The 14,965-nt window shown below is 48.4% G+C and overlaps 6 protein-coding genes and 2 non-coding genes across 8 annotated transcripts; 3 read left to right on the plus strand and 5 right to left on the minus strand.

The window, feature by feature from the left end:
• Positions 1–594: 594 nt before the first annotated feature.
• Asppvi_008495 (uncharacterized protein) lies at positions 595–1,635 on the plus strand (the record flags this gene model as incomplete). The annotated part of the gene is made up of 1 exon (XM_043304364.1): positions 595–1,635. One exon carries the CDS (start codon positions 595–597, stop codon positions 1,633–1,635), a length of 1,041 nt encoding a protein of 346 aa, XP_043160299.1.
• Positions 1,636–1,756: 121 nt separating this feature from the next.
• Positions 1,757–5,233, plus strand: Asppvi_008496 (DNA-directed RNA polymerase II subunit RPB1; the record flags this gene model as incomplete). Its single annotated transcript, XM_043304365.1, has 8 exons — positions 1,757–1,921; positions 2,072–2,264; positions 2,376–2,753; positions 2,809–3,393; positions 3,489–3,549; positions 3,610–3,870; positions 3,924–4,393; positions 4,443–5,233. 8 exons carry the CDS (start codon positions 1,757–1,759, stop codon positions 5,231–5,233), a joined length of 2,904 nt encoding a protein of 967 aa, XP_043160300.1.
• Positions 5,234–5,680: 447 nt separating this feature from the next.
• On the minus strand, positions 5,681–5,800 carry Asppvi_r0025. The gene has a single exon (XR_006253313.1). It is a non-coding gene; the product is annotated as a 5S ribosomal RNA (ribosomal RNA).
• A 1,562-nt stretch (positions 5,801–7,362) lies between these two features.
• Asppvi_008497 (ankyrin repeat domain-containing protein) lies at positions 7,363–10,461 on the plus strand (the record flags this gene model as incomplete). Its single annotated transcript, XM_043304366.1, has 5 exons — positions 7,363–7,542; positions 7,599–7,800; positions 7,992–8,090; positions 8,140–8,512; positions 8,598–10,461. The coding sequence occupies 5 exons, from the start codon at positions 7,363–7,365 to the stop codon at positions 10,459–10,461; spliced, it is 2,718 nt and encodes a 905-aa protein (XP_043160301.1).
• Positions 10,462–10,859: 398 nt separating this feature from the next.
• On the minus strand, positions 10,860–10,979 carry Asppvi_r0026. The gene has a single exon (XR_006253314.1). It is a non-coding gene; the product is annotated as a 5S ribosomal RNA (ribosomal RNA).
• Positions 10,980–11,177: 198 nt separating this feature from the next.
• Positions 11,178–11,909, minus strand: Asppvi_008498 (uncharacterized protein; the record flags this gene model as incomplete). Its single annotated transcript, XM_043304367.1, has 1 exon — positions 11,178–11,909. One exon carries the CDS (start codon positions 11,907–11,909, stop codon positions 11,178–11,180), a length of 732 nt encoding a protein of 243 aa, XP_043160302.1.
• Positions 11,910–12,034: 125 nt separating this feature from the next.
• On the minus strand, positions 12,035–12,660 carry Asppvi_008499 (uncharacterized protein; the record flags this gene model as incomplete). Its single annotated transcript, XM_043304368.1, has 2 exons — positions 12,035–12,466; positions 12,544–12,660. The coding sequence occupies 2 exons, from the start codon at positions 12,658–12,660 to the stop codon at positions 12,035–12,037; spliced, it is 549 nt and encodes a 182-aa protein (XP_043160303.1).
• Positions 12,661–13,000: 340 nt separating this feature from the next.
• Positions 13,001–13,366, minus strand: Asppvi_008500 (uncharacterized protein; the record flags this gene model as incomplete). Its single annotated transcript, XM_043304369.1, has 2 exons — positions 13,001–13,303; positions 13,355–13,366. The coding sequence occupies 2 exons, from the start codon at positions 13,364–13,366 to the stop codon at positions 13,001–13,003; spliced, it is 315 nt and encodes a 104-aa protein (XP_043160304.1).
• Positions 13,367–14,965: the final 1,599 nt, after the last annotated feature.

Raw genomic sequence — 14,965 nt, forward strand, 5'->3', positions numbered from 1 at the left:
AACTCCATGGTCATTCGCATTGATCAGGATCGCCGTAAGCGGATAAAAAAGAGTGAAAGACAAGGATAGCAAGGAGAAAATTAATCATGTGAACAAGTGCCATTGCAAGGCTGAGTACGCCACCACTCTGGAGTGAGCCTACATTTGGACTCAATTGAGAGGCCCATGCAGGGGCTTGCATAGGTATCATCGCATCGCCCTCAGAGAGCCAATTGGAAGACTGGGTAGACAAGGCTGCAACCATTAAACATCGCTGCTAAATCAATCACTACTTATTGCATTCCGAAGTGTGCTAGCCACGTATTACCCGTATTTATTTGAGCGTTTCTTTTTTCTTTTTTTTCAGCTGTTGACGACAACCCCGCTCCCAGCATCTCTACATAATAATGGCTTTTTTACAACATCCACCTAATGTCCGGGGCACTGTGACTCCACGGTTCTTTCCATATAGGTTTAACTCTTCATTTCTACACCCTCTGACTTGCCTCTAAGATGCTTTCCGAATCTTCCAGCAGCAAGATCAATTCTATTGCAACGAGAGACTTACCATCTACAATTGTCACTGATATTATTTCCGCAATCTAAACCGACAAGATGTCATCACCCAAGACACTCTCACACGCAGATTATAGCGTCGCATGGATCTGCGCTCTGCCGCTAGAAAGAGCTGCCTCCACATCCATGCTGGACGAAGAACATGCCAGGTTACCACAGGCTTCAAATGATCCCAACAGCTATACTCTGGGAGAGGTTTGTGGTCATAATGTGGTGGTCGCCTGCCTTCCAGCTGGGATATATGGTACGCTGTCAGCAGCCGCAATCGCCATACAGATGCGGTGCACATTCTTTGCCATCCGGTTTGCTATGATGGTTGGAATTGGTGGCGGAGTACCAAACAAAAAGGCGGATATCAGACTAGGTGATGTGGTGGTTAGTAAGCCAACCGGCACTTCTGGTGGAGTGGTGCAATATGACTATGGCAAGACTATAAGCGGCGGCCAGTTTGAAAGAATCGGAGCGCTAGATAAGCCGCCACAAGCCCTCCTGATCGGAGTTAACTCCTTGGAATCAAGCTATATGGTCGGAAAGAGGAATCTCTGCGAGATTATATCGAACACACTGGAACGAAACCCTAAGATGAAAACTAGCTTTGCCAGCCCTGGTCCGCACCACGATTTGCTCTTCAATGCGAATTATGATCACAAGGGGTCTGAAGATACCTGCGCCAATTGTTCTCGCGATCAACTTGTCAGCCGAGCACAGCGGTCCTTCAATGAACCCCAAGTTCACTATGGTCTCATTGCATCAGGAAATCAGGTGATGAAAGATGGCAAAACGCGAGACCGACTTGCAAAAGAGCTCGGGATTCTCTGTTTCGAAATGGAAGCAGCTGGATTGATGGATCAAATACCCTGCCTAGTCATTCGAGGCATCTGTGACTATTCAGACTCTCACAAAAACAATCATTGGCAACGATATGCAGGATTGACAGCGGCAGCTTATGCGAAGCAGCTTCTTTCAGTCATCACTCCTGACAAAAGCAGGAATACTGAGATGTTACACGGTAATATCCTCCTACACGATGGCATTTCATGGTGGAAAGAGGACGCTGATATTAGTAGACCAAAGCAATAGTTTGATAGCATCAGCGCCATCACCCCAGGCTCGACTCCTTCTAAGGGAGGGCTTCGATAGGTTAGAGAAGGCTGTAAGAGAAAGGAATCATGATGATGCTATATCATTCGTAAATATCAGCATGAAAGATGTGCATCAGACCGCTCGAGATATTGAAAAGGCCCTGGCGAAAAACGGGCTACTTCGAAATATGAGACGCATCAATCCTTTCTTGGAAGGCCTTGATCGCTACTCAAAGGCAGTTTACGTACTGTGTGATGGGACGCCATATCTGCCGTGGATCTGGGTACGTTCTCAATGCAATTGTATTCTTTCTTTTCACCTCAGCTAAGTCTCCCCGATAGGCACCAGTTAGATTGCTCTTGCAGGTATAGCAAGGCCGAAGAATTGAGTGTTGCACGTGCAGTAGTGAGATGATGGCTCACATATTTCCTAGATTGCCTTGGAACATATAGACGCAATGGAAAAGCTCATTGCAACATACGCCAAAATAGCTGAGGTCCTACCMCGGTTTGATAGACTCAGTGTCGGCTTCCAGAACAATTCAGACTTTCATCGGGTCCTCGCACTGATATATGTCGACATTATGGACCTTCACCTAGAGACATATTGTTTTTTCCATCAGAAGAGTCAGTTTCCTCTGCAATGTTTCCTTCTCATTTCTGTTCATCAAGTTCACCCTCGAGGTAGCACCTAAGTTTAACATGCCTGCAAAATTCGAATTGCTAATTGCTAGATAGGCTGGAAAATTCTGTTCCACAACCTCTGGGATCGGTTCGAACGTCGCCTAAAACTGATACTTGAGAATTTTGCAGAAGATTGCGAACTTCTTGATAAGGAAGCAAAGACGACGGTTATTCTCCAAGCAACAGATCGCCGCAGGAAGATGCTGGAGGAATGGACTAAGAGCGAAGAGGATCGATCAATGAGTCAGTTGCAAGCGGTATACAATTGGCTGCAGGTAAAAGACTGGGAGCAGGAAGATGAACTGGACCGTCTGCACAGTTTGCAACACAAGGATTCGTGTGACTGGATATTTCAGAACCACAAAACTCGGTCCTGGATTCGCACAGGTAGTGAAGAATCGGTTGTATGGTTAACAGGGAAACCGGGTGCTGGTGAGTACCGCTTGTTTTTCTCATGGGACGCCGCGATTAGGCTTATACAAAGCAGGGAAGAGTGTTCTATCAGCAACAATTGTCTACTTTCTGAAGCTGGAGGATCGCTCAAAGGTGCTGTACTACTTCTGTGGTTATCAGTCATTCCAAAACCAAACCAAAGCTCACCCCCTCCGATCACTTTTGGCGCAATTTGTCAGGTGCAATCCCGAATGTGCTTCCTATATTTACCACGAATACCTTCAGAAAGGGCACGGTCCGTCCATCGCTCAACTCAGGCGCCTACTTCAGTTTACTCTCACAACCATTAGCTCTGTTAGAATTATCATCGACGGAGTGGATGAGCTGCCTGATAGGGAACAGGAACAGATCCTTAGTAATATTCTTCCATTGGCTACTTCGAGGAATCCGGCGGCCGTCTGTAAGATTCTTATCTCAAGCCGTGACACGGTGCTAATCGCTGCACGAATGTCAAAACGATCAACGGTCAATTTGAGCAGAGAGCGTCCTGCCATTGATGCTGCTATCGAATCCTTCATTTCTCATGAGCTAACCTTCTTGCGCAAATCATTGGAGGATATGGACATCGACGATGATACGATGAAAGATATTAAGAATGAACTAATTGAAAAGGCAGACGGTTTGTGATTCCTTTCCCATAATATTTTGCTTCCACTAACATGGTACGAGGCATGTTTTTATGGGTACGATTGGTTTTGTCATCTATCAAGCTAGCTCATAGTCTGGCAGAGCTTCGCGATACCGTTCGTTTGCTGCCGAAGGGTGTGGAAAAAATGTAAGAAATTCTGCGCCGACTATTGATTTCCACCTAATTTAACGCCTCTCCTTTGCCCAGATACGAAAAGGTCGTGCGGAATAGTCTGGAAAATGCTTCAGACACAAACAGAAATGTCATGCTTAGAATTCTATCCTGGATTATCTATGGCATTAAGCCTCTGCGGAAGTTCGAGATCATCAGTGGAGCATCCATACATGCAAGAAACGTTGACTTTAGTGAGCAGTATCGCCTCCGGGATGGCGCACTCGAGCTCTGCAAGCCGCTACTTGAGGAAGGCCGAAATGAGACAGTGAGATTCATCCACTTTACGGTTCGCGAGTATGCCATGGGACTCAAACTCATCAAACTAGCGTCAAGCTAACAGAAAGTAGATATTTCGTGCATGGTGGAGGTGCCCGGTTTCTTCGTCCCATACAAGCGCATTTCAATATTTCCTTTGCTTGCCTAGCTTACCTGACGAAAGGCATGGACCTTTTGGACCCTGATATAGACTCGGAGCAGAATGTTAGTGAGGTTGCAAGAGGATTTCATGGGCTATGTTGGTATGCCCATGAACATTGGTTGTACCATCTGCTGGCTTGCCTAGATGAGCCGGAAAGTATAACTGCAGATGAGTCGGCCCTGATTTTGAGACAAGCGGACGAATTTTATCGAAAAGATTCTCGCCTTCAGACGCGCCATTCCCAAGTTCAGCTGGCGGAACCAAGTCATATTCCAAAAATATCCCTTGACGGATTTCATTGTCCTTTACTGGCAGACTCTCCAGATCTCGCAGACTTCATCCAGAACTCGTGCATGTTTAGGAAAACGGTCAAGGATCAGCAGTTTTCGAGTGCAAATGGTGAGATTATCATAAGCTCTCTTTTTTCAGTGCTGCTAATGCTCTGTAGACATCGATCAGTTCAAGCTGCAGCAAGATCCAACGTTGCTGAGTTTGATGGTACAAATCTACAGCCAAATTGTGCAAAGCCTATGTACCTCGACTCAAACGCCTGGAGTCAGCCAGAGACAGCTGGCCAAATTCAAGGAACAGTTCAGTCTTTCAGCTTTTATGTGTCGTTTCTTCGGTTGTCGCAATGCTTTTGCCTCCGTGAAAGAGCTTGAAGACCACGAATTATCACGACATACTTGCGGAATAAGATGTATTGAACAGTCATGTTGCTTCAGTCGGATAGGATTTCCCACATCCAAAGCGCTCAAAGCGCATATTAATATTCACCACAGAAACAGAGGAACTGTTGCGAAACCTACTTCTATCCGACGGAAGTATCAATGTGACGGATGTGTCCAGCGATTCAGTCTGGAAAAGGAATTAATAAGACACCAAGAGTCTCAGGAAGGAACTCAATGTGGGATCCATATGCATCGAGCCTCCAGGCAAGACGCTTCTACTGATCTTGAGGACGATCCTAAGAGCCCCATTTACACCTCGACCAGCCCTAGATGTTCTCCTATAAGTCCACTGGGCGATATTTACGGTGATAGTATTGTTCCATCGCCTACGTTCACCCCTGTCTCCCCGAAGTGGTATCTATCTAGTGAAGACTTTTCAGAACAGGCACCAACTGGTCCTGGATACGATTCAGCCAGTCCTGAATACAGTCCAGCCAGTCCTGGATGCAGCCCAGCCAGTCCTGAATACAGTCCAGCCAGTCCGACATATTTCCCTCCTAGTCCTTGAGAGAGTCTATCCCAAATAGCACTGACTCTGGCACCAGAGCCAGCAAAGAGCAATGACCAAAGGGCAAAAGCTATGCTTGACTGCGTTTATGTAACTCTCGGCAGAATTGCCAAAGAGAAACAACCGCATCGCTGGGGGCAACATTCCTGAGAGCAACGTTTCTGAGGAGAGAACAATATTCCACTCAGAAGGACAAATGCAGCTTACTCCTGTGAGCTCCAATGAGAGTCCCCATTTGGCTTCTCAGCAGCTATCTCCCCCCCGGCAAACATCAGTGTATTTCGGTGTAACAATACCTAGCTTCTGTCACATAAACTTCAGTAGTGATCATATCAAACTACATCTCTAACCTGCCATCCCTGTCAACCATAACAACCACTCCAGGCGTCACACCATGGCATTCGAAGAGCAATTAACTTATCAAGACAAAAAGAAGATACAGGTAAAAACATACAACAGCCGGGATTCGCTGGTGGTCACCCACCCAACTACTAACCGGCCGGCGTGTGGCTTAAGTACGGCTGAGCGGACGGGAAGCCCTGTTTTCCACACCCTGTGGTCGTATGTGCTGGATATGCAGCTGAACTAATTTAGAAGGCAAACACTTTTGCGTATGTATGTGTGTATTCAAAGGCTGTGGTATGTTGGGCTATCAAATGCTCAAAGCCCTTGCCCACAACTGACAGGAGTGATTAGCATGTACAACTAGGCATGGGGCTGGACCAGTCTGTCTGTTGGACTTTCCCGTCACTCACTACTAAAAAATTGATTTGCCGGAGCTAATGATTTACAGTAACCTTTTTGTTCCAAGTCAAATTGCCAGTTTTCCGAACTCGGCTTATGTCGGGCCGGCGCGGCGATGAATAACTAGAGTGATGTTGGGTGGATTCCTTGGAAGCTTGCAAGAATACCCAAGTGATTACATACGGGATAGAGCTGGGGGCTGACTCCCCTGAAAATACCATAGAGTCAGGTGCAGTAAAAAAGGAGGACTGTGATCATGTTCCCCGCCGGCACGTAATGATCGATGATTGTGGATGGAGTCATGGACTCCCTACCTTAGCCTGCGCCGTTATGTTCCAGACAAACATTTCAGTTATCATGTACGGCGCAAAGCACTTCCCCCCCTTGTCAAGCCTTGCAGTAGCGTGGTACTAGCCTTAACTAATGACCCCCAACGCAATCAGCTGCGCCCCTACATCTTGCATTAGATAAACTGTGGCCGGCTGTGGGCGAGTTTTTCTTTCCATCTGATGCCCGCTCTCTCACCTGAAATTCATTCCCGCTCTCCTCCGGGGGAAGACGCGCCCTGTTGTCCATACTTTCCACGTCGTGAACCTGGCTTATCATGGTATATCTATGTCAATTACATTCTCCCGCGCTTACATCCCACAAGCATACTCACCCAATTTGCTCGATGATAGTCCCTCCGCTTGCTCGCTCCGGGCACTGGCCCAGACGGCAACGGAACACCTGCAATAGAGTAATCAACCCCGAATTAACTCGTCCCAAGCTTAAGCTGATACTTGCCGTCACTGCAGTATCGTTGCGGTTCATGGTCTTAATCCCATAAACTCCACTGATCACGCGTTCAATACCTGGCGCAAGCCACTTAATAGCGCAGGGTGTCTGTGGCTTAGGGACTGTTTTCCAAAGGCCCAGCCGAATGCCCGTATCTACCTATACGAATATAATTCGAGTCCCGTATTTGGCGCCTCTAAGGATAGCTTCGTGGGCGAGGCGAATCAGCTGCTGGACGAAATATATGGCGAGCGATGGCAGACGGTGGGAATATTCATATACTTTGAACCGAATTTTTCGTGGACAATTCCTTCTGACGGGAGTATCTAGGATGGCAGCACTCCTCTTATTATGATTGGGCACAGTCTGGGTGGAATTCTGATCAAGCAGGTAGAGTGATAATCCGCTCACACTGGAGATACAAATAAAGCAAGGTTTAGCTGACATTTGTCACGCAGGCTCTCGTCAATGCATGGGCTAACGAGAAATATAGAGGGATCAAGGAAGCGACGTACGTCGGCATGGGTATTATACAAACTCCAAGCTGACTTCTGAGTAGCTGCGCATTAGTCTTCTTCGGTACGCCGCATGCAGGACCTTCGAGGAACATGCAGGTTGGGCTTGGCATGGCTTGTGCCAGGATTGCCCGGTCACTGCCCATGAAACAAACATCCAAGATCATAGAGATCTTAGAGGGTGGAACACTATTCTCGGACTTGCTCAGCGAGTCCTTCCGACACCAGCTCGAACAATACAAGATTCTCTCGTGCTATGAGGGACTTGGTGATGTATGCGGGTTCCCCTTTGTGAGCTCCCCGGTTATAATGTTTGACATTTCTTCTAGGTTGTACCCTTCGACTCCGCTGTTCTGGGCCTCCCCGGTCAACGCGAGACGCAGCTCCGGATTAACGCAGATCACAGCAACATGTGCCGCTTCGACATGACCGTCCAGGCAGATAGAGATAACTATCGGAAGGTGGAACGGAACCTGCAAATGCTCTGTGCAGATGCCCTAGTCTCGAATGCCAGGCAGATTGCGAGAATCGGTAAGTAGCCGAGATAAAACCGACATGGGATATGTTTTCCCCAGCCGCGCAGGTAGAGATTAGGCTGCCAATGTTGCCCCTTACTACAATGTCTGCAATCATTCCAGTGCGTATCGTCTGTTACTATCCAAATGCGGACTCTTCTGATTTATAGTTGTGACTCTATGTAGATGTATCTATGAACAATCTAGCCTCCCAGGGCGGCGTTGATCTATCAAGCATCCTGCTACAGCAACTGGATCCTGGGGTGATGAGCCATGGTAATCTATTGCTGAGAAGTACAGGGCCATGTAAGTTCTTTCCTCATGGCAATGACCAGTTTTTAACCCAAATATCTAGGCTTCGCAGACGTCCCAGACCTCGCATGGCAAGTATACCAATTATGCGAACAGTCACGGGCGGCCGCCTTCGCTGACGCCGCATCGGATGTCTCCCGACTGTTTATCGGCGTCCGCAGCCTTAAGGATCGACTCGAAACTGACACGTTTTCAACTGACAACACGGATGAAATTATGGAGGTCCTGAACAGGTGCTGCCGGACGCTCCGATCCTTCCAATCCGTGATCGACATTTACGGGAATACTTCGCAGAGGGGCCGAGCGCACTGGAACAGCAGCAGCTCCCGGGAGGAATTCTACGGGATGGAAACTCTCAAAGCGGACCTCCAAGGTAATATTGAATTAATCAGCACGTTAGATCGGGATCTGGAAAGGTACATTTGGCTCCCTGATGGTGAACAATTGACACAAACCCATGTCTTACTCGGTACTGGTTTCGCTGACGGTGTGATTCGACAGGCGTTCCATGAACGACTTAACTCGAAGGCTGGATGAAGTAATAGAGATGCTCAATGGCGGTGAGGAGAACTTATCTGCTCTGTCGAGTCAGCTGTCTCAAGCTTCACTCTCCGATGTGGAAAGTTGGAGTGATATATGTCCAGACTTGGTCAAGGCCGGGCTATCTCCCAATATTGTATCCGAGCAGAGGGAATATATCCACCAATGGCTACTGAACGCCGTCAAGGCTGGCCGAATCAATGTTGAGTCACTCCCAGACGAGGCCAGTCAAGCAGTTAGCCATGCCCGACGCATTGAACAAGATGGACATGCAAGCAACGGTGGAGGCGAGAGTATAATGACCATCAAAAATCGAAATGGCAGTCCATCTCTCAGACCTCCTTCAGTCTTGACTCGGCGCCTTTCCAACAACTCCCAAAAGCTCGAAACAGACACTACCACTAGCTCAGCACCGAAAAACAAACGCGCCTTGAAAAGCTGGACCCACTCCCTGACTAGCAAACTTCGGTATGGAACTTTCAACTCTCACGACGCAATCGAGAGAGCCGCTGTCACTGGTAATCTCTCATCAGTCCAGAAGATTCTGGCTTCCAGCAAGAAACTTGATCCGGCCTGGCGCGCCTGGGACGAGATTCTATCTATGGCTTCTGACCGAGGAAACATTGCAGTGCTGAGCGACCTACTAGCTCTTGGCGTATTTGCAGGCCGGAAAGACCAGCTGCGCAGTTGCCTCTCTTCTGCCATTGAAAGGGAAGACATCCAAATAATGACCCTGCTTTTCGACAACGGAGCACCCCTTGAGGCTAAAGCTCTTGCTTTTGCAATGACTTTCGCTCCGGAAGGGATCATTGAGAGGATGCTGGATAGAATGGACGGAGATGGCGTCCCAGAACATGAGAGCTATGCGCATCTCCTTCTTCATGCAGCCGCAAAGCGCGGTCACAAGAATGCATTCCAGTCACTTGTTGCGCAGTACGGAGGTATCAACGCTGCTATCAACGAGACGACCCCATTCCATTTAGCCTGCCGTTCCGGAAACGCGGAGAGTATCCAGCTCGCGCTGGATCTAGGCGGGAACGTCAGAGTAACTGACGCGCGAGGCGATAGCCCACTTCACGCGTTGATTCTGGGGGGCGGTCACCCTGTCTACGAGATTGGTGCGACAATTATGCTGCTTGTGCAAAACGGGGCGCTTCTAGATGGGGAATCCGGTGATGGGCAAACAGCACTCCATTTAGCGGCTAGATGCGCACATATCAAAGCAATGGAAGCCCTGATACAGATGGGACTGAACCCAAACATTCAAACCACAGAAGGCAAGGCACCATTGCATACTGCCTGCAATGATGGGTGGGTGCAGCGTAGCGTTGAGCGTTGGTTACCTGGGTATCTAAAAAAGGAGTATAATTGCACTCGAATCGACTTCAGGGCTATCTTCGATATGGAGGGCCGTATGAAAGACCCGAGGGAAAGCATCTACTATCCAGAGAAAGTAGATGATGCTATACGTCTTCTCTTACAGTACGGGGCTTCGGTTGATGTTCGTGCGATGGAGAACGTCACCCCGCTGCATCTTGCGTCGCAGAGCGGAAACCCAAGTCGGATAAAGATACTTCTTCAACATGGAGCTGACGCTCAAGCGGTTGATGATTGGGGCTGGACACCATTGCATTATGCTATTATGAGTGCATCGCAAGAGGCAGTAAACCTGCTCATTCCGTATGGCGCCGATTTGAAGAAACAAGTCCCGGTGAAGATGATGGGGGAGCACCTGGAACAGAGAGACGTAACTGAGCTGCTTCGAGTCGTAAATCGAGGCGCTTTTGGAGCCCGGCGAAGAAAATTGCAGCTGAGGATTATTTGACGACCTCTAATGCACGTAGACAAGGCATTCTTCTGGAATCTTAGATATGAGCTACTCCCTGGCATGTCTACTACTTGTAGATCCTAGTATTCATGATAAATACTAAAGGTAAACAGAGTCATCACCATAAACACCAATCTAACAACCATGAAGGTAGCACATATCCAAACTTGAATGTCCATCTCCCACACCCATGTACCCGCGATGATCGGTGCCATAGGCCCATATAAACGATGAACAACGCCCACCCTCCGATTAGCTGTTCCCCTCAAGAGGCGCGGGAAACAGCTCAGGTGTAGGGATTGCACACAGGAATCCCACCAGCGGCGCGACGGCTATTCCAATTACGGAGAGAATTCCCAGCAACTTATCAAGACAAAAAAGAAGATACAGGTAAAAACATACAACAGCCGGGATTCGCTGGTGGTCACCCACCCAACTACTAACCGGCCGGCGTGTGGCTTAAGTACGGCTGAGCGGACGGGAAGCCCTGTTTTCCACACCCTATGGTCGTATGTACTAGAAGCAAGTAAAGTAAGACCTATAAAGGTGTGTATTGAAAGGCTGTGGTATGTTTTGGGCTATTAAATGCTCAAAGCCTTTGCCCAGAACTGACAGGAGAGTGATTAGCATATACAACTAGACCTATCATATTCCCCGCCCGCCTGGTACTTGGAAGCCAGCTGCGAGATCTCAATGGCTACAGAGTTCATCGTTCAAATGCCATATTTAAAATACGGGACCCATCCAAACTCACGATTCTGATGAGCTGGTTTCTTGTTTCTGCTCCTCATTTGCTTTGGGTCTCTCTCCCCTGATGCAGCTAGCATACTACTGTTAGATGCATCGCGAAGTGCCTGCATTGCCTGATGAAGCGCCTTCACCACTACACCATTGACCATCCCCTCCTCCACAAGCATCTGATAGACAGTCCGCGCCATCTCTATACTTGCTCTATCTGAGACAGGCCACAGCGTCCTGATGATATGCCGGAAACCAGCCTGCTGGAAGAAACTCATGAAATGCGCCGCCTTGTTGAGCAGTGTGCTCTCAGCTGTCTTACCTGTTGAGCAGGCGGATAGATAAGCTAGGAATGGTTGTGAGCGTGATTCACGGCGGAGCTCTAGGAGATTGTACATGGCCAGCGGCCAGTCCATCCAGTTACGGAGGAGGAGGTAGCTCTGCATAGAACCGCCGTTGGCTTCGATCAAGAAGTGGCCAGCGTAGTAGAAAATGGCGCTGTGGCGAAGAGTGGCTAGGATGCTGTCTCGCGTTGGGTCTGGGGCATGCGGGGTGAGGTTGAGTGAGCGGCACAGGTCCTTGACGATTCGAGATTCTTCCTTGGAGTAGGGTAGGTCCGAGTCCGGGTAACCCGGGGTGGTGGGCATGGCCGCTATGAGCGCGTCTGTGGCGGGTGGTGCCGCGTGAGAGCGTGTCTGGCGGTGCATCCGGCGTGCGTGGACGAGGGAGCGGATTGAGGGAGCGTAGGTTGAGACGACGCGGACCAGGATGGTGTCTGTCGTCGGTTTCCCCGCCGGATATCGACCTGCTGCGTGCACGGGGAACCGGGCCATCACCCCTGTTGGCACCCAGCAGAGTCGGGGCCAGTCGTTGTATTCTTGGTCTGATCGGGTAGCCCAGTTTCAAGGGCTGGCTTAGCCGCAACGTCCCGGAGCCATCCCAAAATGAACGGGAGTACTGAAGCGCGGCCGCCGGCGCCCTTTGCGTTGTCCGGCATTTCAGCGTGGTTGACCGCGTCATGCTCGTGGAGCTGAGGTAACGGCACTAGAGTGACAAACTCGGTTCGCACCACCAGGGCGTCGGAACGCCACATGCTGACCGAGATGAGCATTATGGGAGCCGGATCCGCGGCAGCCAGCAGCTCGGTGAGCTCCGGCTGTAGAAGGAAGCCCTCTACCCCTAGCTCGCGAATCTTGGTAGCGAGCTCCTGAAGCTGGCCATGGGCCTCGTAGAGCTCGAATGTCGCAACTCGTGCGCGCTCATGCTGTCAGTGCTCTCCGAGCTCCAGTCTCTGGATGTGCCCAAATACGGCTTATGGCGGAGCTCTTGGAATCTCCGCACAAGCTCAGCCTGCTTGTCCTGAAGAGACGATATATCCATCTCCCAATCCCACATATTCCCCGAGTCAATCTCAACAATCTCCCCGCTCGACTCGAGCAGTTGCAGGGCCTCTTTCATCCTTACGTTCACGATAGCTCGTTATGTGGTCTTGGCATCTAACGCTTTGTCAGTACAACCATGATGAGGGCTCAGTCCTCAAGGTGAGACTCACGCCTCGTGGTGGCATGGTACGTGGACAAAATTGACACATAGTAGCACATAATCGACTGAGCTCCAAGTTTCTATTACATTGCAGCGAATGATCAAATTAGTAATATAAGCTTTATTATGTTTAAATCATGTCCTAGCAGAGAGGATTGTCTTTAACTGAAATAATGCGGCAGCTTAGTCGGCTATTAAATAGATATAGAAACAAGAGCGAGACAGGCAGATAGAAGACGCAAAAATTGTGTGATCTTTACTTGTTGAATTCCGCTGGACCAATTCCTGGTCCTGGATGAAGCAGTTGCTCTAAATCAGTCACATTTCTGCCATCCACACCGTCAAATTTTGGTTTAGACTTCTCAAAAGCCTCTGAATCCATATATTTTCCAAAGAATTCCAACATCTTTGCAATTTCCGCCGGGCTTAATTGCTTATAATCTATTACCTCACCACTCGAGCTAAAACTGCGGATCACTCCATCAGTAGCAAGGTGGGTGAAGCCTTGGCCCGATGGTGAGCGTTTGAGGGGTGGAAAGGGCGATGGCTCATCGTCTTTCTATTGCGGTATTAGTATCATACAGATGCAAGCTGTCAGAAATACTCTTACTATGCAAGACATGATTCAAGTGATCTGTTTGTGTGATATGATGAATCTCTTGATTGTACTGTATAATAGAGAGAGGGTAGTCAAATGGAGGTGAAGACTTCCCTGAGGTGTGGCTCACCCGCGGGGAAGCTGATACTTAGAGCTAATGCAGAGAGGAAATTCTGATGTGATGACCAGTGGTCACATGCCCTGAACAGGGGTATAAGAGAGCCTTTAAGCTACTCGAATAACGAGGTAGCGCAATGCCAGCGGCCTCTAACTACTCCGGAATACTACATTCCGGACCCGACAGTGTGGGTGAGGGTGTGATAGCTATGCATTAGTCTGTTGATGGAAACCTGGGCAGGCGCCTCCCAACTTCATAGGTAGGATTTCACCAGACATGGCTCGGAAAATGAGGCGAGCTGAACTTCTGATAGTAAGCATTCTCTGTGCGGGCATGGTCCCTGTTCATCAACTTAGTGAAGAGAGCATCATTTTTTATGTCCCCAGTGCCATTTCTAATTTCCCATTCTATGTCCCTATTAGCATTGATGGCTTTACAAGAGCCCTGGAAGAGGTAGAGGAAACCCTTCTAATTAGCAAGCTCACACCCACAACAGAATTTAACCCTGTGAAGGACCTACCTGTTTCTTCTAGCCTTAGTAAGATGTTGATGGCCTCTATTCATGCACTGCAGATGCTTAATAGCTGAATCACTCTCTCTAAAAACTGCTGGGAAAGAATGCATCCCTAGTATCATCAGCTAGGAGGCTGGAATCTACAGTGTCTTCACAGTATCTCTATATCGCGTTCCTATCCTCTACCCTAGACCTTAAACTACATAGTTAAGCATATACTCCCGCCATGCTTGCTGACTAGTTACTTATTTTCTCTGCTGGTCTATAACTATATCTGCCACTAGGGCCTAGCGCCCTATCTTATATAACATGATACTAAGACTGTAGAGATCGCGCTGTTTAGTGAAGCCTATATATGTATTAGGGTGGTAGTAATTGTCTAGAGTAGTGTCCTTAAGGGGGCCACAAGACAGGGAAACTACTCCCTGTGGCCAGAGATACTGAAATCTAGTAATGAATGGCTCTGAGACAGTAATACCAAGGCTGTTAGCCTGGTGGGGAAATATGATATTGCCACTGTGCATGCCTCTATGTATCTAGCTGGCTGCGTAGAATTGGAATAATTCATGTACCTAGCATATCAATCTCGTGGAAACCTCCTGGCTAAGCTCATCAGGTCAGCCACAAATAATGACCACTAAAGTAGTGCAAGAACTTCAAGATATATATGCTGCGCACTAGCTGTAGGGATTCAAGCAAGAGGTAATATACAGATATACCTAGAGTACAGAACCACATGGTATAGCTACTCTCACTGTAGATTCCAATCAGAAACTGGTCTATCTTTGATGTTAAGATCCACCCTGGAGTCACTAAAGGGACCATGATGACAACAGACTGCTCTTAAGAAACGGCTTATGCTGACTGAAATCAGGTTTCTGTACAATGACAGAGTTACCAGCATGTGGTTTACATAGATGAACAAGGGCTATAATAATAACGAGGGCTCAGGGACTGTTTTATGCGCATTCTCGTACTATATTAGGATCTG

This window comes from Aspergillus pseudoviridinutans (genome assembly GCF_018340605.1).
Source record: "Aspergillus pseudoviridinutans IFM 55266 DNA, scaffold_6, whole genome shotgun sequence".
NCBI lineage: Eukaryota > Fungi > Ascomycota > Eurotiomycetes > Eurotiales > Aspergillaceae > Aspergillus > Aspergillus pseudoviridinutans.